Genomic DNA, 21,146 nt, shown 5'->3' on the forward strand with positions numbered 1-21,146 from the left:
CAATAAGTCTTGCATAAGAGTTAACTCATAAAGCAATAAATCAAAGTAAAGGTATTGAAGCAACACAAAGGAAGATTAAGTTTCAGCGGTTGCTTTCAACTTGTAACATGTATATCTCATGGATAATTGTCAACATAGAGTAATATAACAAGTGCAATATGCAAGTATGTAGGAATCAATGCACAGTTCACACAAGTGTTTGCTTCTTGAGGTGGAGAGAGATAGGTGAACTGACTCAACATAAAAGTAAAGAGAATGGTCCTTCAAAGAGGAAAGCATCGATTGCTATATTTGTGCTAGAGCTTTTATTTTGAAAACATGAAACAATTTTGTCAACGGTAGTAATAAAGCATATGAGTTATGAAAATTATATCTTACAAGTTGCAAGCCTCATGCATAGTATACTAATAGTGCCCGCACCTTGTCCTAATTAGCTTGGACTACCGATCTTTGCAATGCACATGTTTTAACCAAGTGTCACAATGGGGTACCTCCATGCCGCCCGTACAAAGGTCTAAGGAGAAAGCTCGCATTTTGGATTTCTCGCTTTTGATTATTCTCAACTTAGACATCCATACCGGGACAACATGGACAACGGATAATGGACTCCTCTTTAATGCATAAGCATGTGGCAACAATTATTATTCTCATATGAGATTGAGGATATATGTCCAAGACCGAAACTTCCACCATGAATCATGGCTTTAGTTAGCGGCCCAATGTTCTTCTCTAACAATATGCATGCTCCAACCATTAACGTGGTAGATCTCTCTTACTTCGGACAAGACGGACATGCATAGCAACTCACATGATATTCAACAAAGAATAGTTGATGGCGTCCCCGTAAAACATGGTTATCGCACAACAAGCAACTTAATAAGAGATAAAGTGCATAAGTACATATTCAATACCACAATAGTTTTTAAGCTATTTGTCCCATGAGCTATATATTGCAAAGGTGAATGATGGAATTTTAAAGGTAGCACTCAAGCAATTTACTTTGGAATGGCGGATAAATACCATGTAGTAGGTAGGTATGGTGGACTGATGGTGTGTATTTCACACGTTCGTTGGGAACCCCAAGAGGAAGGTATGATGCGCACAGCAGCAAGTTTTCCCTCAGAAAGAAACCAAGGTTTATCGAACCAGGAGGAGCCAAGAAGCACGTTGAAGGTTGATGGCGGCGGGATGTAGTGCGGCGCAACACCGAGATTCCGGCGCCAACGTGGAACCCGCACAACACAACCAAAGTACTTTGCCCCAACGAAACAGCTGAGGTTGTCAATCTCACCGGCTTGCTGTAACAAAGGATTAGACCGTATAGTGTGGAAGATGATTGTTTGCAAGAAAACAAGTAAAAACAAGTATTGCAGCAGATTTGTATTTCAGTATTAAAAGAATGGACCGGGGTCCACAGCTCACTAGAGGTGTCTCTCCCATAAGATAAAAGCATGTTGGGTGAACAAATTACAGTCGGGCAATTGACAAATAGAGAGGGCATAACAATGCACATACATGTCATGATAAGTATAGTGAGATTTAATTGGGCATTACGACAAAGTACATAGACCGCCATCCAACCGCATCTATGCCTAAAAAGTCCACCTTCAGAGTTATCGTCCGAATCCCTTCCGCATTAAGTTGCTAAGCAACGTACAATTGCATTAAGTATGGTGCGTAATGTAATCAATAACTACATCCTCGGACATAGCATCAATGTTTTATCCCTAGTGGCAACAAGACAACACAACCTTAGAACTTTCTCGTCACCGTCCTGTGTCAATGCAGCATGAACCCACTATCGAGCATAAATACTCCCTCTTGGAGTTAAGAGTAAAAACTTGGCCAGAGCCTCTACTAATAACGGAGAGCATGCAAGATCATAAACAACACATATGCAATAACTTGATAATTAACATAACATGGTATTCTCTATCCATCGGATCCCGACAAACACAACATAGAGTATTACGGATAGATGATCTTGATCATGTTAGGCAGCTCACAAGATCCAACAATGAAGCACAATGAGGAGAAGACAACCATCTAGCTACCGCTATGGACCCATAGTCCAGGGGTGAACTACTCACTCATCACTCCGGAGGCGACCATGGCGGTGTAGAGTCCTCCGGGAGATGAATCCCCTCTCCGGCAGGGTGCCGGAGGAGATCTCCGTAATCCCCCGAGATGGGATTGGCGGCGGCGGCGTCTCCGGAAGGTTTTCCGTATCGTGGTTTTTCGCATCGTGGGTTTCGCGACGGAGGCTTTAAGTAGGCGGAAGGGCGAGTCGGAGGGCCGACGAGGGGCCCACACCATAGGGCGGCGCGGGCCCCCTCGGCCGCGCCGCCTTGTGGTGTCGGCCACCTCGTGGCCCCACTTCGTATGCTCTTCGGTCTTCCGGAAGGTTCGTGGCAAAATAGGCCCCCGGGTCTTGATTTCATCCAATTCCGAGAATATTTCGTTACTAGGATTTCTGAAACCAAAAACAGCAGAAAACAACAGAATCGGCACTTCGGCATCTTGTTAATAGGTTAGTTCCGTAAAATGCACGAATATGACATAAAGTGTGCATAAAACATGTAGGTATCATCAATAATATGGCATGGAACATAAGAAATTATCGATACATCGGAGACGTATCAAGCATCCCCAAGCTTAGTTCTCGCTCGTCCCGAGCAGGTAAAACGATAACAAAGATAATTTCGAAGTGACATGCCATCATAACCTTGATCATACTATTTGTAAACATATGTAGTGAATGCAGCGATCAAAACAATGGTAATGACATGAGTAAACAAGTGAATCATAAAGCAAAGACTTTTCATGAATAGTACTTCAAGACAAGCATCAATAAGTCTTGCATAAGAGTTAACTCATAAAGCAATAAATCAAAGTAAAGGCATTGAAGCAACACAAAGGAAGATTAAGTTTCAGCGGTTGCTTTCAACTTGTAACATGTATATCTCATGGATAATTGTCAACATAGAGTAATATAACAAGTGCAATATGCAAGTATGTAGGAATCAATGCATAGTTCACACAAGTGTTTGCTTCTTGAGGTGGAGAGAGATAGGTGAACCGACTCAACATAAAAGTAAAGAGAATGGTCCTTCAAAGAGGAAAGCATCGATTGCTATATTTGTGCTAGAGCTTTTATTTTGAAAACATGAAACAATTTTGTCAACGGTAGTAATAAAGCATATGAGTTATGTAAATTATATCTTACAAGTTGCAAGTCTCATGCATAGTATACTAATAGTGCCCGCACCTTGTCCTAATTAGCTTGGACTACCGGATCTTTGCAATGCACATGTTTTAACCAAGTGTCACAATGGGGTACCTCCATGCCGCCCGTACAAAGGTCTAAGGAGAAAGCTCGCATTTTGGATTTCTCGCTTTTGATTATTCTCAACTTAGACATCCATACCGGGACAACATGGACAACAGATAATGGACTCCTCTTTAATGCATAAGCATGTGGCAACAATTATTATTCTCATATGAGATTGAGGATATGTGTCCAAAATTGAAACTTCCACCATGAATCATGGCTTTAGTTAGCGGCCCAATGTTCTTCTCTAACAATATGCATGCTCCAACCAAAAAGGTGGTATCTCTCTTACTTCGGACAAGACGGACATGCATAGCAACTCACATGATATTCAACAAAGAATAGTTGATGGCGTCCCTGCAAACATGGTTATCGCACAACAAGCAACTTAATAAGAGATAAAGTGCATAAGTACATATTCAATACCACAATAGTTTTTAAGCTATTTGTCCCATGAGCTATATATTGCAAAGGTGAATGATGGAATTTTAAAGGTAGCACTCAAGCAATTTACTTTGGAATGGCGGATAAATACCATGTAGTAGGTAGGTATGGTGGACACAATTGGCATAGTGGTTGGCTCAAGGATTTTGGATGCATGAGAAGTATTCCCTCTCGATACAAGGTTTAGGCTAGCAAGGTTATTTGAAACAAACACAAGGATGAACGGTACAGCAAAACTCACATAAAAGACATATTGTAAACATCATAAGACTCTACACCGTCTTCCTTGTTGTTCAAAACTCAATACTAGATATTATCTAGACTCTAGAGAAACCAAATATGCAAACCAAATTAGCAAGCTCTAAGTGTTTCTTCATTAATGGGTGCAAAGTATATGATGCAAGAGCTTAAACATGAGCACAACAATTGCCAAGTATCAAATTATCCAAGACATTTTAAAATTACTACATGTAGCATTTTCCAATTCCAACCATATAACAATTTAACGAAGAAGAAACTTCGCCATGAATACTATGAGTAGAGCCTAAGGACATACTTGTCCATATGCTACAGCGGAGCGTGTCTCTCTCCCATAAAGTGAATGCTAGGATCCATTTTATTCAAACAAAACAAAAACAAAAACAAACCGACGCTCCAAGCAAAGTGCATAAGATGTGACGGAATAAAAATATGGTTTCAGGGGAGGAACCTGATAATGTTGTCGATGAAGAAGGGGATGCCTTGGGCATCCCCAAGCTTAGACGCTTGAGTCTTCTTAGAATATGCAGGGGTGAACCACCGGGGCATCCCCAAACTTAGAGCTTTCACTCTCCTTGATCATATTGCATCATACTCCTCTCTTGATCCTTGAAAACTTCCTCCACACCAAACTCGAAACAACTCATTAGAGGGTTAGTGCACAATAAAAATTAACATGTTCAGAGGTGACACAATCATTCTTAACACTTCTGGACATTGCATAAAGCTACTGGACATTAATGGATCAAAGAAATTCATCCAACATAGCGAAAGAGGCAATGCGAAATAAAAGGCAGAATCTGTCAAAACAGAACAGTCCGTAAAGATGGATTTTATTAGGCCACCAGACTTGCTCAAATGAAAATGCTCAAATTGAATGAAAGTTGCGTACATATCTGAGGATCATTCACGTAAATTGTCTTAATTTTCTGAGCTACCTACAGGAGGTAGACCCAGATTCGTGACAGCAAAGAAATCTGGAACTGCGCAGTAATCCAAATCTAGTACTTACTTTACTATCAAAGACTTTACTTGGCACAACAAAACTCAAAACTAAGATAAGGAGAGGTTGCTACAGTAGTAAACAACTTCCAAGACTCAAATATAAAATAAAAATACTGTAGTAAAAACATGGGTTGTCTTCCATAAGCGCTTTTCTTTAACGCCTTTCAGCTAGGCGCAGAAAGTGTATGTCAAGTAACATCAAGAGATGAAGTATCAACATCATAATTTGTTCTAATAATAGAATCAAAAGGTAACTTCATTCTCTTTCTAGGGAAGTGTTCCATACCTTTCTTGAGAGGAAATTGATATTTAATATTACCTTCCTTCATATCAATAGTAGCACCAACGGTTCGAAGAAAATGTCTTCCCAATATAATGGGACAAGATGCATTGCGTTCAATATCCAAGACAACAAAATCAACGGGGACAAGGTTATTATTAACCATAATATGAACATTATCAACTCTCCCCAAAGGTTTCTTTTTAGCATTATCAGCGAGATTAACATCTAGATAACAGTTTTTCAATGGTGGCAAGTCAAGCATATCATAGACTTTCTTAGGCATAACAGAAATACTTGCACCAAGATCACATAAAGCATTACAATCAAAATCTTTGACTCTCATTTTAATGATGGGCTCCCAACCATCCTCTAGCTTTCTAGGAATAGAAGTTTCAAGTTTTAGTTTCTCTTCTCTAGCTTGTATGAGAGCATTTGTAATATGTTTTGTGAAAGCCAAGTTTACAGCGCTAGCATTGGGACTCTTAGCAAGTTTTTGCAAGAACTTTATAACTTCAGAGATGTGGCAATCATCAAAATCTAAATCATTACAATCTAAAGCAATGGGATTATCATCCCCAAGGTTGGAAAAAATTTCAGCAGTTTTATCACAAGCAGTTTCAGCAGCTTTAGCAGTTTCAGGTAATTTTGCGCGCTTTATACTAGGAGTAGAAGCATTGCCAACACCAATTATTTTACCATTAATAGTAGGAGGTGCAGCAACATGTGAATTATTAGCATTGCTAGTGGTGGTAATAGTCCAAACTTTAGCTACATTTTTCTCTTTAGCTAGTTTTTCATTTTCTTCTCTATCCCACCTAGCACGCAGTTCAGCCATTAATCTTATATTCTCATTAATTCTAACTTGGATGGCATTTGCTGTAGTAACAATTTTATTTTCAATATCCCTATTAGGCATAACTTTCGATTTCAAAAGATCAACATCGAAGCAAGACTATCAACCTTAGAAGCGAGAATATCAATTTTATTGAGCTTTTCCTCAACAGTATTTGTTAAAGGCAGTTTGTGTACTAATAAATTCTTTAAGCATAGCTTCAAGTCCAGGGGGTGTATTCCTATTATTATTGTAAGAATTCCCATAAGAATTAGCATAACCGTTACCATTATTATAAGGATATGGCCTATAGTTATTACTAGAATTGTTCCGATAAGCATTGTTGTTGAAATTATTATTTTTAATGAAGTTTACATCAATATATTCTTCTTGGGCAACCAATGAAGCTAATGGAACATTATTAGGATCAACATTAGTCCTATCATTCACAAGCATAGACATAATAGCATCAACCTTATCATTCAAGTAAGAGGATTCTTCAACAGAATTTACCTTCTTACCTTGTGGAGCTCTTTCCGTGTGCCATTCAGAGTAATTAACCATCATATTATCAAGGAGATTTGTAGCTTCACCAAGAGTGATGGACATAAAGGTACCTCCAGCAGCTGAATCCAATAAATTCCGCGAAGAAAAATTTAGTCCTGCATAGAAGGTTTGGATGATCATCCAAGTAGTCAGTCCATGGGTTGGGCAATTTTTAACCGTAGATTTCATTCTTTCCCAAGCTTGAGCAACATGTTCATTATCCAATTGTTTAAAATTCATTATGCTACTCCTCAAAGATATAATTTTAGCAGGGGGATAATATCTACCAATAAAAGCATCCTTGCATTTAGTCCATGAATCAATACTATTCTTAGGCAGAGATAGCAACCAATCTTTAGCTCTTCCTCTTAATGAGAAAGGAAACAATTTTAATTTTATAATGTCACCATCTACATCTTTATACTTTTGCATTTCACATAGTTCAACAAAATTATTGAGATGGGCAGCAGCATCATCGGAACTAACACTGGAAAATTGCTCTCGCATAACAAGATTTAGTAAAGCATGTTTAATTTCAAAGAATTCTGCTGTAGTAGCAGGTGGAGCAATAGGTGTGCATAGGAAATCATTATTATTTGTGCTAGTGAAGTCACACAACTTAGTATTTTCAGGGGTGGCCATTTTAGCAGTAGTAAATAAAGCAAACTAGATAAAGTAAATGCAAGTATACTATTTTTTTTGTGTTTTTGATATAGCAAACAAGACAGTAAATAAAGTAAAGCTAGCAACTAATTTTTTTGTGTTTTGATATAATGCAGCAAACAAAGTAGTAAATAAAATAAAGCAAGACAAAAACAAAGTAAAGAGATTGAGAAGTGGAGACTCCCTTGCAGCGTGTCTTGATCTCCCCGGCAACGGCGCCAGAAAATATGCTTGATGGCGTGTATTTCACACGTTCGTTGGGAACCCCAAGAGGAAGGTATGATGCGCACAGCAGCAAGTTTTCCCTCAGAAAGAAACCAAGGTTTATCGAACCAGGAGGAGCCAAGAAGCACGTTGAAGGTTGATGGCGGCGGGATGTAGTGCGGCGCAACACCAGAGATTCCGGCGCCAACGTGGAACCTGCACAACACAACCAAAGTACTTTGCCCCAACGAAACAGATGAGGTTGTCAATCTCACCGGCTTGCTGTAACAAAGGATTAGATGTATAGTGTGGAAGATGATTGTTTGCAAGAAAACAAGTAAAAACAAGTATTGCAACAGATTTGTATTTCAAGATTAAAAGAATGGACCGGGGTCCACAGCTCACTAGAGGTGTCTCTCCCATAAGATAAAAGCATGTTGGGTGAACAAATTACGAGTCGGGCAATTGACAAATAGAGAGGGCATAACAATGCACATACATGTCATGATAAGTATAGTGAGATTTAATTGGGCATTACGACAAAGTACATAGACCGCCATCCAACCGCATCTATGCCTAAAAAGTCCACCTTCGAAGTTATCGTCCGAACCCCTTCCAAGTATTAAGTTGCTAAGCAACGGACAATTGCATTAAGTATGGTGCGTAATGTAATCAATAACTACATCCTCGGACATAGCATCAATGTTTTATCCCTAGTGGCAACAAGACACAGCACAACCTTAGAACTTTCGTCACTCGTCCCGAGTGTCAATGCGAGCATGAACCCACTATCGAGCATAAATACTCCCTCTTGGAGTTAAGAGTAAAAACTTGGCCAGAGCCTCTACTAATAACGGAGAGCATGCAAGATCATAAACAACACATATGCAATAACTTGATAATTAACATAACATGGTATTCTCTATCCATCGGATCCCGACAAACACAACATAGAGTATTACGGATAGATGATCTTGATCATGTTAGGCAGCTCACAAGATCCAACAATGAAGCACAATGAGGAGAAGACAACCATCTAGCTACTGCTATGGACCCATAGTCCAGGGGTGAACTACTCACTCATCACTCCGGAGGCGACCATGGCGGTGTAGAGTCCTCCGGGAGATGAATCCCCTCTCCGGCAGGGTGCCGGAGGAGATCTCCGAATCCCCCGAGATGGGATTGGCGGCGGCGGCGTCTCCGGAAGGTTTTCCGTATCGTGGTTTTTCGCATCGGGGGTTTCGCGACGGAGGCTTTAAGTAGGCGGAAGGGCGAGTCGGAGGGCCGACGAGGGGCCCACACCATAGGGCGGCGCGGGCCCCCTCGGCCGCGCCGCCTTGTGGTCTGGCCACCTCGTGGCCCCACTTCGTATGCTCTTCGGTCTTCCGGAAGGTTCGTGGCAAAATAGGCCCCCGGGTCTTGATTTCGTCCAATTCCTAGAATATTTCGTTACTAGGATTTCGAAACCAAAAACAAGCTAGAAAACAAGAATCGGCACTTCGGCATCTCGTTAATAGGTTAGTTCCAGAAAATGCACGAATATGACATAAAGTGTGCATAAAACATGTAGGTATCATCAATAATATGGCATGGAACATAAGAAATTATCGATACGTCGGAGACGTATCATGGACACAAATGGCATAGTGGTTGGCTCAAGTATTTTGGATGCATGAGAAGTATTCCCTCTCAATACAAGGTTTAGGCTAGCAAGGTTATTTGAAACAAACACAAGGATGAACGGTGCAGCAAAAATCACATAAAAGACATATTGTAAACATTATAAGACTCTACACCGTCTTCCTTGTTGTTCAAAACTCAATACTAGATATTATCTAGACTCTAGAGAAACCAAATATGCAAACCAAATTAGCAAGCTCTAAGTGTTTCTTCATTAATGGGTGCAAAGTATATGATGCAAGAGCTTAAACATGAGCACAACAATTGCCAAGTATCAAATTATCCAAGACATTTTAGAATTACTACATGTAGTATTTTCCAATTCCAACCATATAACAATTTAACGAAGAAGAAACTTCGCCATGAATACTATGAGTAGAGCCTAAGGACATACTTGTCCATATGCTACAGCGGAGCGTGTCTCTCTCCCACAAAGTGAATGCTAGGATCCATTTTATTCAAACAAAACAAAAACAAAAACAAACCGACGCTCCAAGCAAAGTGCATAAGATGTGACGGAATAAAAATATAGTTTCGGGGGAGGAACTCCGATAATGTTGTCGATGAAGAAGGGGATGCCTTGGGCATCCCCAAGCTTAGACGCTTGAGTCTTCTTAGAATATTCAGGGGTGAACCACCGGGGCATCCCCAAGCTTAGAGCTTTCACTCTCCTTGATCATATTGCATCATACTCCTCTCTTGATCCTTGAAAACTTCCTCCACACCAAACTCGAAACAACTCATTAGAGGGTTAGTGCACAATAAAAATTAACATGTTCAGAGGTGACACAATCATTCTTAACACTTCTGGACATTGCATAAAGCTACTGGACATTAATGGATCAAAGAAATTCATCCAACATAGCAAAAGAGGCAATGCGAAACAAAAGGCATAATCTGTCAAAACAGAACTGTCCGTAAAGATGGATTTGATTAGGGCACCAGACTTTCTCAAATGAAAATGCCCAAATTGAATGAAAGTTGCGTACATATCTGAGGATCATGCACGTAAATTGGCTTAATTTTCTGAGCTACCTACAGGGAGGTAGACCCAGATTCGTGACAGCAAAGAAATCTGGAACTGCGCAGTAATCCAAATCTAGTACTTACTTTACTATCAAAGACTTTACTTGGCACAACAAAAAACAAAACTAAGATAAGGAGAGGTTGCTACAGTAGTAAACAACTTCCAAGACTCAAATATAAAACAAAAATACTGTAGTAAAAACATGAGTTGTCTCCCATAAACGCTTTTCTTTAACGCCTTTCAGCTAGGCGCAGAAAGTGTATATCAAGTATTATCACGAGATGGAGCATTGATATCATAAGCTCCCCCATTTGTAGTGGTACTAAGGGCTTTGTCAATTTTAGGCCTATAATAATATTTCTTTGGTTTAGGCACTTTAGAGATATACATAAACTTTTGCTCCTTTCCCACATAAGCTTTCTCTCTAAACTGTAAAGATGAAAAGGTTGAACCCAAGGTTCCCATAGCTTTTTCAAGTTCGCCAATCCTATTAATTTGATTATCATGGTCAACACAAGTTCCTAGGACATTAATTTTTTCATCAATTCCTCCTAAGGATTTATCAAGTTTGTCAGTTTTATCAAGTAACATCTCCAACTTAGTTTCAACACTAAAATTTGTCTCTATGGTTTCCAATTTTTTCATAACATCCTCAAGGGAGGTTTCAATTTTAATTTCATTAACAGGTGGTGTTCCAAATAAACTCTCAATAATGCAACTAGCTTCTAAAGCGGGAGCGCCTAGGAAGTTACCTCCCGCGAGACAATCAAGAACATATCTATTCCAGCTAGAGATACCAACATAAAAATTCCTGAGTAGGATAGTGGTGGAGTGTTTCTTGGTACACCTATTATGGGCGTCACTAGTTCTATACCAAGCATCTTTTAAACATTCTCCCCCTTGTTGCTTAAACGAACGAACTTCAACTTCAGGATTACTCATTTTAGCAGTAGTAAATAAAGCAAACTAGATAAAGTAAATGCAAGTAAACTAATTTTTTTGTGTGTTTTTGATATAGCAAACAAGATAGTAAATAAAGTAAAGCTAGCAACTAATTTTTTTGTGTGTTTTGATATAAGTGCAGCAAACAAAGTAGTAAATAAAATAAAGCAAGACAAAAACAAAGTAAAGAGATTGAGAAGTGGAGACTCCCCTTGCAGCGTGTCTTGATCTCCCGGCAACGGCGCCGTAAATTTGCTTGATGCGTGTAATTGACACGTCCGTTGGGAACCCCAAGAGGAAGGTGTGATGCGCACAGCGGCAAGTTTCCCTCGATAAGAAACCAAGATTTAATCGAACCAGTAGGAGTCAAGAAGCATGTTGAAGGTTGATGGCGGCGGGATGTAGTGCGGCGCAACACCGGAGATTCCGGCGCCAACGTGGAACCCGCACAACACAACCAAAGTACTTTGCCCCAACGAAACAAGTGAGGTTGTCAATCTCACCGGCTTGTCGTAACAAAGGATTAACCGTATTGTGTGGAAGATGATTGTTTGCAGAGAAAACGATAAAACAAGTATTGCAGCAGATTTGTATTTCAAGTATTAAAAGAATGGACCGGGGTCCACAGTTCACTAGAGGTGTCTCTCCCATAAGATAAAAGCATGTTGGGTGAACAAATTACAGTCGGGCAATTGACAAATAGAGAGGGCATAACAATGCACATACATGTCATGATAAGTACAGTGAGATTTAATTGGGCATTACGACAAAGTACATAGACCGCCATCCAAGCCGCATCTATGCCTAAAAAGTCCACCTTCGAGGTTATCGTCCGAACCCCTTCCAGTATTAAGTTGCTAAACAACAGACAATTGCATTAAGTATGGTGCGTAATGTAATCAATAACTACATCCTCGGACATAGCATCAATGTTTTATCCCTAGTGGCAACAACACAACACAACCTTAGGGGTTTCTGTCACTCCCCCAGGTGTCAATGCAGGCATGAAACCACTATCGAGCATAAATACTCCCTCTTGGAGTTACTAGCATCAACTTGGCCAGAGCCTCTACTAATAACGGAGAGCATGCAAGATCATAAACAACACATATGTAATAACTTGATAATTAACATAACATGGTATTCTCTATCCATCGGATCCCGACAAACACAACATAGAGTATTACAAATAGATGATCTTGATCATGTTAGGCAGCTCACAAGATCCAACAATGAAGCACAATGAGGAGAAGACAACCATCTAGCTACTCGCTATGGACCCATAGTCCAGGGGTGAACTACTCACTCATCACTCCGGAGGCGACCATGGCGGTGTAGAGTCCTCCGGGAGATGAATCCCCTCTCCGGCGGGGTGCCGGAGGAGATCTCCAGAATCCCCCGAGATGGGATTGGCGGCGGCGGCGTCTCAGTAAGGTTTTCCGTATCGTGGTTTTTCGCCTCAGGGGTTTCGCGACGGAGGCTTTAAGTAGGTGGAAGGGCAACGTGGGGGGCCACACGGGGGCCCCACACTACAGGTCGGCGCGGCCAAGACCTGGGCCGCGCCGCCCTATAGTGTCGGCCCCTCGTGGCCCCACTTCGACTCCTCTTCGGTCTTCTGGAAGCTTCGTGGCAAAATAGGACCCCGGGTCTTGATTTCGTCCAATTCCGAGAATATTTCGTTACTAGGATTTCGACACCAAAAACAGCAGAAAACGAGCAATCGGCTCTTCGGCATCTTGTTAATAGGTTAGTTCCAGAAAATGCGCGAATATGACATAAAGTGTGCATAAAACATGTAGGTATCATCAATAATGTGGCATGGAACATAAGAAATTATCGATACGTTGGAGACGTATCAGCTAGATCTGGCCTTGGGCTATACCGAAATTGTCTAGAGTATGCCAGCAACGGTGCGGCAGGTCCTCGATCATGCCGAAGGTAGAAGAAGGTGGTGGCTACGGGTCCTTGGCCATGCATGCCAGAGATGGAAGTTATGTGGGCTTTGGCTATGCGGGTTGCAGGTGGATCATGGCATTCTCACTACGATGACAAGGTGATGTGGTGGCGGTGTGAACAACATGGATGGTTTCATGCATTGATACAGCCAAAAGTGTCACCAATCTTCGGATGTGCCAACGGGATACCATGATCGTGGGTGTCGTCCCCTCCTTGGAGGCGTCATGGAGGTGCGTCGGCATTTACCTTGCTCTCACTTAAGTTTGGTAGGAAAAACCTTTTTTTTTAATATAATGGAGGTTTTTACCCCCATACTTTGCATCCAAAGGATGCACATAGCCTTTTTTATTAAAATATTCAACAAAGTCTTACAAGAAAAATACAAAGATTAACGCATGACTGATAAAGAGGGTGACAATGAACAGGGCCATGTTCGCTGACATAACATTAACGCGCATCATCTAAGAAATCGAATGCCCCGTTAAGCCGCCCGTTAGCGAATAAGGAGCACAACCAATGTAGCAAACCCTCAGCATAGGAGTCACTACTGTCGTGTTCCGCGAACCCATCCAAGTGGGATCAACGCATTGACCTTGTTGGGCCCATCGTTGATGCTGCCATGATGCCATACGGCGCCACCGGCCTATGCACGTTCATCATATCGTGGCCGTCGTTGGGACTCTGCCGCACCATGCGTGTCCCAGTCTGCCACGAACAGCAACAGAGCCACCACGTAGCCGGTGTCGCTGACAAGCATGGCATGCAAGAAGCAATCCCTTTCTTCAGTGGGGTTGGCTAGATTTGTGTGAATGCGAGAAGAAAAGCGGACAAGAGGCAACGGCTAGGATCGCGCCACATATTCAAATCAAACGGTATGGACCACATATGGCATGGAATGCCTCAGTTTCCCCGTTCTAAAATGGGGCGTTTGGTTGCCCTAAAGGCATCCGCGTTGTGAGAAAACCGGTTCTCAAAACACCATTGGGCCTGGCCCGGGAGCTACTGCCAAATCAGTCGCTTCCCTGAAGCCTAGCCAGTTCTTGGCGATGGGTTGCACACATGGGAAAGGAGAGGGTGACGCCGCATCCCTTTAGTAACACGCACCATAAATCCCCCCACTGCTCCCACTTTCCTCTCACTCTCCACTCCCCCACATCCGTCACATCAAACGTATGCGGTTGCACTATCGTACCACCGACGAATCCACTGCATCACTACAACGAGGAAGTGCGGGACCAGACGCGGAGAGGAAGACAACACTGACCACAAGCGTGAACGGTGCATGCTTGGCGATCGCGACCTCCACGGCGACCTCAACCTGATGGTAGCCATCTCCAATGGTAGCAAGCATTTGTACCCTCTCTTCCGACGCTCATTTTTCGTGGATCTAGAGGGACACACACTGCAGCAGATTGCAATGGCATGCACACTAGATCTGTTAGGGTAACCGATAGGGCAGCGTTAGATTTGTGGACTAGTTACAATACATCGCGATTTAGGATAATATGGTAATGGTTTTGAGAAATACGGTTATGCCTTGCTTCGATCTGGTAATTTTGCTAGCATGTACGGTACATTATGTATAGATCGGTTGCAGATTAACTCAAAACTAGAATTATTGTAGATGCGCGAAAGAATAGGGTATTTTGCACTACTGTTTTTGTGTTATCGTGGCTAGTAGAAAATGCATGTTACATAGGCCGATGCACGTTCATATATGCAATGGGTTATCGACATTTACCCAGTATTGTGTTCTTCTGAAAGTGGTTGTGCTTAGCATTTTTTTTAAAGGATACGTCATGGAAAGACGTATCGGAATCAAGAAGAAAGGCCAGAAGGCCTAAGGTACAGCACGTTCGGGGCACAGACGCCCGCGCAACGCAACCCCACTAGGTTCGATAGAACATAGGGTATGGTTGCTTGTATGAGGTGTTCATTGTTCTTCTTCTTGTCCTTGTTAGCTAATGATGAAGATATTCCACTTCCAAATGGTAGGGCTGGTGTCATAGGACCAGAAACTATGCTCAAGCTCATTGTTTGTGCAATTCTTCAGGTTCCTACCACACCAGCTTTACCAATGTATGTGCACCATGTTCGAGGCTCCTGTTTTTTTTTTTTTTTTGTGTAGGCTACTAACACTACATGAGGACTGAAAATTTGCTCTTCCGCCACATGGGATACCAGTGCTGTCACCACTTCCATTGCAATATAGAACAACATCAGGGAAATTCGATCCCCCCGTCTTTCATCAGCCGGATTAAACTGAATACACAAATCATTTTTCAGACGTAATGGATTCCTGCGGCAACTTGAATATCTCCCTGCACCTCATCTGAATACCCACAAGTCACAGCACAATGCAAATGATAGAAAAGATAGCAGTGCGTAGGAGGAGCAGGTACTCATGCTAGGCAATAATAACTTGAGGAAGTGACTCCCTTCCTAATCCCTAAACCCTCTTAAATAAATTTGGCTAGACACTTTGTAGCCACGTGAAGAGGAAAAGTGTTGTCAATTGAATGGGAACAGAAAGGCAAACCGTTTGAATTGTTGGATACAATAGGTAGTAGTATATTATTAGCACCCAAAAGGAAGAACATGACAAAATGTCGAATTGATAAGTGGAGTGTGCTACACCTTGTGAGATACATAATTCAGGCTCAAGTTAGATGTAAAGGATACTGAATATGTAGCTGCAGACTAAAGGAACATTAGCCGTAATGCCAGCACTCTGAAAACAGACAAACCAAGTCTCTCTGGTAAACACACATTGCGTGGTAATTAGCTCAATGGTGTCCAGATCCTGACGACAGGTGAAACAGGTCTTATTTTTTGACACTGAAACAGGTCTTAATCTGATCATCCAATCCATGCCTTTATCTTCATTCTCAAGTCCACACCCTGTTTTGGAGCACCAACCAGACAAAAACATACACTTGAGTGGCGCCCAAGGTCTCCAAATGCATTTGGCCGCAGCAAAGTCCGCGTGTCCAAGGCAAAGGTAGCGATAGGTGGACCTTGCCATGTACTCTCCAGAGCTGGAACAGATCCAGGTGAACTTGTCGGGCGCCTCAATTTTTCTTTGCACCTTGCTAATGGCAACCCACAGCTGAATGCACTGCATGTAACCTGCTGGCTGCAAAACTTCAGAGATGTCCAAAATCCAATTGTTCTTCTGCAATCCATCAGACACCATCCTGCAGTTTTTTCTCCTCATCTTTACTGTGTTGCACGCTCGAACCAACAGTCCTTCCAGAACCACACTCTTGCCGTCACCCACTGTGATCTTGGCAAGGCTCTGGAAAACCTCGTTAGCCTCCGCATCTTTGCTGGGTGGTAACCCTTGTCATGGTCTGAGAGAATCTGTGCGCTGAAGCCACACTCGTCGGGCAAGTAGCGCTAATCCTTGTAATCTGAGGTTTTTAACTCCTAGGCCTCAAAACTGATTAGGTAAAGAAATCTTCTGCCATGCTACTAGACACTGGCCAAGGTTGACTTCTTTTTTCCCAGCCCAGAAGAACGCTCTTTGCCATTTCTCCCGTTCCTCGATCAGCCACACAGGAGCTTCTGCAACTATGAGCTGATGCACCGGCTTCGCTGCAATCACTGTCTTGACCAGAATGAGCTCTGGCGATCAAACCTCTCTGCCATACTGGGACAAAGGAAATGGCCCTGTCAAGCACGGGCTGACACACTCCGCTTTCGTAAGGGGGTGTAGCAACAATTACAAACCGAGGTACTTGATGGGAAAATTCTCAATCTCTTTCACCAGATGCTCATCCTGCGTCTCTCCTCGAATTAGTGTCGCTGCCGACTTGTAGTTAATCTTCAGTCCGGAAGCTTTGTTGGCCTTACAAACAAAACCACATCGTCGGCATATACAGAAAGTCTCTGAAGGTGTGAAAGCCCTGACAATGAACTGAAAACTTGGCTCTTCCACCGCACGGGATACCAGCCTCTGAAGGTCTGAGATCCCTGACAAAGGACTGAAAACTTGCTCTTCCACCACATGGGATACCAGCGCTGTCAGCACTTCCATTGCAATATAGAACAACATCAGGGAGATTGGATCGACCTGTCTTTCATCAGCCGGATTTAACTGAACACACAAATCATTTTTCAGACTTAATGGATTCCTGCGACAACTTGAATATCTCCCTGCACCTCATCTGAATACCCACAAGTCACAGCACAATGCAAATGATAGAAAAGATAGCAGTGCTTAGGAAGAGGAGCAGGTACTCATGCTGGGCAATATAACTCCAAGGAAGTGACTCCCTTCCTAAACCCTAAACTCTCTTAAATAAATTTGGCTACACACTTTGTAGCCACGCGAAGAGAAAGAGTGTTGTCAATTGAATGGGAACAAAAAGGCAAACCGTTATAATTGTTGGACACAATAGGTAGTAGTATATTATTAGCATCCAAAAGGAAGAACATGACAAAATGTCGAGTTGATAAGCGGAGTGTGCTGCACCTTGTGAGATACATAATTCAGGATCAAATTAGATGTAAAGGAGCATGGACACTGTAATGCGTAGCCGCAGACTAAAGGTTTACAAATTACAATTTCTTCGATCTAAATGCCTCTTGTATGAAAACTCAGCCAGCGCTGTCAGAATGACGAAATACCTGATATTTGTCGCAGTTTTTCATAAGAAACCCAGAACACAAACTGCCATGGACCAAGCCTGGCCCATGTAGGCAAAAAACCTTTCCACAATGCTGCTGCACCCTCATACTTGACGGTCTTGACCAAACAATCGTAAGAATTCCTGTACAGAGCTTTTGCCTCCTGGCCCTGGTTCATCATCCTGGTTTTGATCACGTCCGCTGGACAGCTCAATGTAGTCGCACATAGACCAGAGGCAACAGAGGCCAAGGTGTGAGCATACAGATTGTCGTTGCAGATCTGCTTGCGAATGATGAAATGCTTTGCCTGGTCATAGCAGGTCAACTCGCCCATGTTGACAAGAAACGCTCGTTGGGCATTAGGAACAACACCCTTCCAAAGTCCTAAAAGGCCTTCAGCACGCACGATTTTCGTGAAGGCATCTAAGGTTCCTGTATACCGAGGTTGAATGCCTTGGCTCAACAATCTGCTGTCTGCTTGCATCCTAACCTTTATCAAATCAGCAGGGCTCGCCAGCACCTGCACTGCGGAGCAGTAGGAACATTAGCTATTGTGTTAGGTAGCGATATATTTGGCAAAGAAATAGTTACAACTATTAAGATATCATTCTTTTGCGGGATACAATCATACAGGTATCATTTATAACATAAAGAGTTTGCTAAACTCCCAGTTGTATATGTTTCTTGGTCCTGGATCGTGGACTCCAGAGGCAAAAGAAAAATCAAGCATCGTGATACATATTGAGATATATTCACAAATTTGATCCAACCATACACAACACCTCATCCCAGGAATTTGGCTATTTGGAATGTCTATTATGATTTGCATTTTTCGATATGGGAGCATTGCTCCGGCCTCTTCATCAATAGATGCACACAGCCATGTCTTTTATTAAAAAATAGGTCCAAAAAGTATACTTATTGCTAAGGCTATTATGATTTGCATGTTCATTTCTGTAGGCAAGCATGTTTGGTTTTGAAACCAAACAGTGAGGATTGTTACTTGAGGGCAGAGATCAAAAGCCTAATTATTTTATTGCTCAAGATGTATGGCTTTCTTAGTTTCTTTCTCAATAACGGGCACAAGAGCTGGGCGCCATATTTTAAAGCATAGGAGAGCACAAAACTAAATTACAAACTGTTAGCACGGCTAAGATATATGTCTCATGGTGTAATTTTGTCCATAGATGTAGAGTAATGATGATGCTTCAATAGATCGTCTCCTACGTTAGCATCCATCTAGTTTCGGATCAACATTCCGACCAACTCTCAGCACCATTGTAACTTCTAAACAAGCTAGTTCATCCTAGCAGGATAGCACAAATCAAAACTTTCCTGATTTTCACCTAAAAGAACTTCCCCGATTATTAACTAAACTAATTGCGCAGCAGCTCTTGTACACCTCAGAACAAAGCACTTCCAACCCTGACATAGTGACATAACGCGACGGATCTGATTGCGGGTAGATGTTACCTGCGCGGCAACGCCGGAGACTCCCCCGGCGATCGCCTTCTCGACAAGGCCCACCTCCCGCCCCCCACTGGCGAGGTAGGCCCGGAGGTGCTCGTAGCCGACGATGCGGAGCGGGGTGTAGAACAGGTGTCGGAGGACAGCCGGGGAGAGGCCCCGGTAAAGCCCCCCGTCGCGGACGAGCTCCCCGGCGACGCGCAAGACGCCGCCGCCGCCGCCACCGGGGCCGCGGTGGAGCTGCAGGCGGATCTTGAGGGCGTCGATGGGGAACGTGGAAACCTCCGCCACAGCGGCCGAGACCGACGAGAGGGAGACCTTGGCTAGGGTCTCACGGCGGCCGCCTTCGACGGCGGCCGCGGCCGCGGCGGGGTTTGACATAGCTTACGAGGCGGACACCTCACTCTCGGCGTGTACCGGTGGGGTAGTGTGTACCATGCGTAAATCTGGGCCGAAGAAGGATGATCCAACGGCTGTGGAATCCTACTGTCAGGGGGGGGCACTAACAAGAAGTTGCTCCCCAGATCCCCTCACCTCGACGGCGACCGCCGCGGCGGCGAAGTTTCACGGTAGGCACGTCGGAGACCACTGCGTGGCTGCGATTCGCTGCTATGATCCGGAGGTTAAATTACGGAGTATTTCTCTTTTTTTTCGTTTGAAACGCCGGGCAAAAGCTTTGCCCATACTATTAATTAAGGAAAAGTTCCGCTCTCCCGGCAAAATAAAATATCTTATACTTATTGTGGACAGAGGTGAGGGCCTAACCTGAGGTAGGAGGCTGCAGGGAGGAACTCTCTTGCTAGGGTTCTGAGAGATGAAGACCTTATATAGAGTCAGGATCGAGGTGCGGCAAATGGGCCACAACGAGAACAAGAAGACATGACTCAACGGATACACCAACGAGTTGTCTAACACTCCCCTCAAGATGGGTGATAAATGTCAATCATCCCCATCTTGGCACAGGCAAGATTACACTCCTTTGAGCCCAGTCCCTTTGTTAAACAGATCCGCCACTTGTTGTCCCGATCTCACATAAGCCAATGAGATAATCCCCGCATCAATCTTTTCTTTAATAAAGAATCTGTCTATCTCCACATGTTTAGTTCGCTCATGCTCGGATGGGGTTATTTGCTATGTTTATGGCGGACATATTATCACACCATACTTTCAAGCTTCCTTGCCTTAAAATTTTCAGCTCTCTTAGAAGGTTTCGTACCCACAACATTTCACCTAGGCCCTGTGACATAGCTCCGTACTCAGCTTCGTACTGTTGATTTCGAGATAACAGATTGTTTCTTACTTCTCCATGACACCAAATTTCCTCCAACAAAAACACAATACCACGAGGTGGATCTTCGATCATCTAAGCAGACTAGCCCAATCCGCATCACAATATCCATCTACATTTAGGTGTCCATTACTTTTAAACAACACTCCTTTTCCGGAGTGCCCTTCAAGTATCTCAAGATTCTTTGAGCTGCTTCCGAGTGTCCATCCCTCGGATCATGCATATAGCGACTCACTACACTTACTGCAAATGATATATCTGGTCTCGTGTGGCATAAGTATATTAGTCTCCCAACAAGTCTTTGATATTTCTCCTTGTTTATGGGTTTTCCAGACTCTGCTGTGATTTTAGTGTTCTGGTCAATAGGTGTTGAAGCCACTCGGCACCCCAGCATGCCCATATCATCTAAGAGATCCAACGTATACTTTCTTTGAGATAGTGATATCCCTTTTGACGATCTTGCAACTTCTATTCCAAGGAAGTATCTAAGTTTTCCCAAATCTTTCACCTCAAAGGCCCGACTCAAGCATCCTTTCGGTTTTGCGATTTCCACAACATCATCTCCCGTGATGATAATATCATCAACAT

At 42.8% G+C, this 21,146-nt stretch overlaps 2 protein-coding genes across 2 annotated transcripts in view; both read right to left on the reverse strand.

The window, feature by feature from the left end:
- LOC124671928 (40S ribosomal protein S26-like) overlaps nucleotides 1–16,367 on the reverse strand; it is a 27,905-nt gene extending 11,538 nt beyond the window's left edge. The window contains exon 1 of the mRNA XM_047208245.1: nucleotides 16,194–16,367. Within this exon, the coding sequence (XP_047064201.1) occupies nucleotides 16,194–16,367 (174 nt within the window). The remainder of the gene's footprint in view (nucleotides 1–16,193) is intronic.
- Nucleotides 16,368–17,526: 1,159 nt separating this feature from the next.
- LOC124671929 (mitochondrial uncoupling protein 3-like) lies at nucleotides 17,527–19,651 on the reverse strand. Its single transcript, XM_047208246.1, has 2 exons — nucleotides 19,277–19,651; nucleotides 17,527–18,323 (listed from the first exon to the last, which is right to left on the reverse strand). The coding sequence occupies exons 1-2, from the start codon at nucleotides 19,649–19,651 to the stop codon at nucleotides 17,787–17,789; spliced, it is 912 nt and encodes a 303-aa protein (XP_047064202.1). The 3' UTR covers nucleotides 17,527–17,786.
- Nucleotides 19,652–21,146: the final 1,495 nt, after the last annotated feature.

The sequence above is a fragment of the Lolium rigidum genome, chromosome 7 (genome assembly GCF_022539505.1).
Source record: "Lolium rigidum isolate FL_2022 chromosome 7, APGP_CSIRO_Lrig_0.1, whole genome shotgun sequence".
Taxonomy (NCBI): domain Eukaryota; kingdom Viridiplantae; phylum Streptophyta; class Magnoliopsida; order Poales; family Poaceae; genus Lolium; species Lolium rigidum.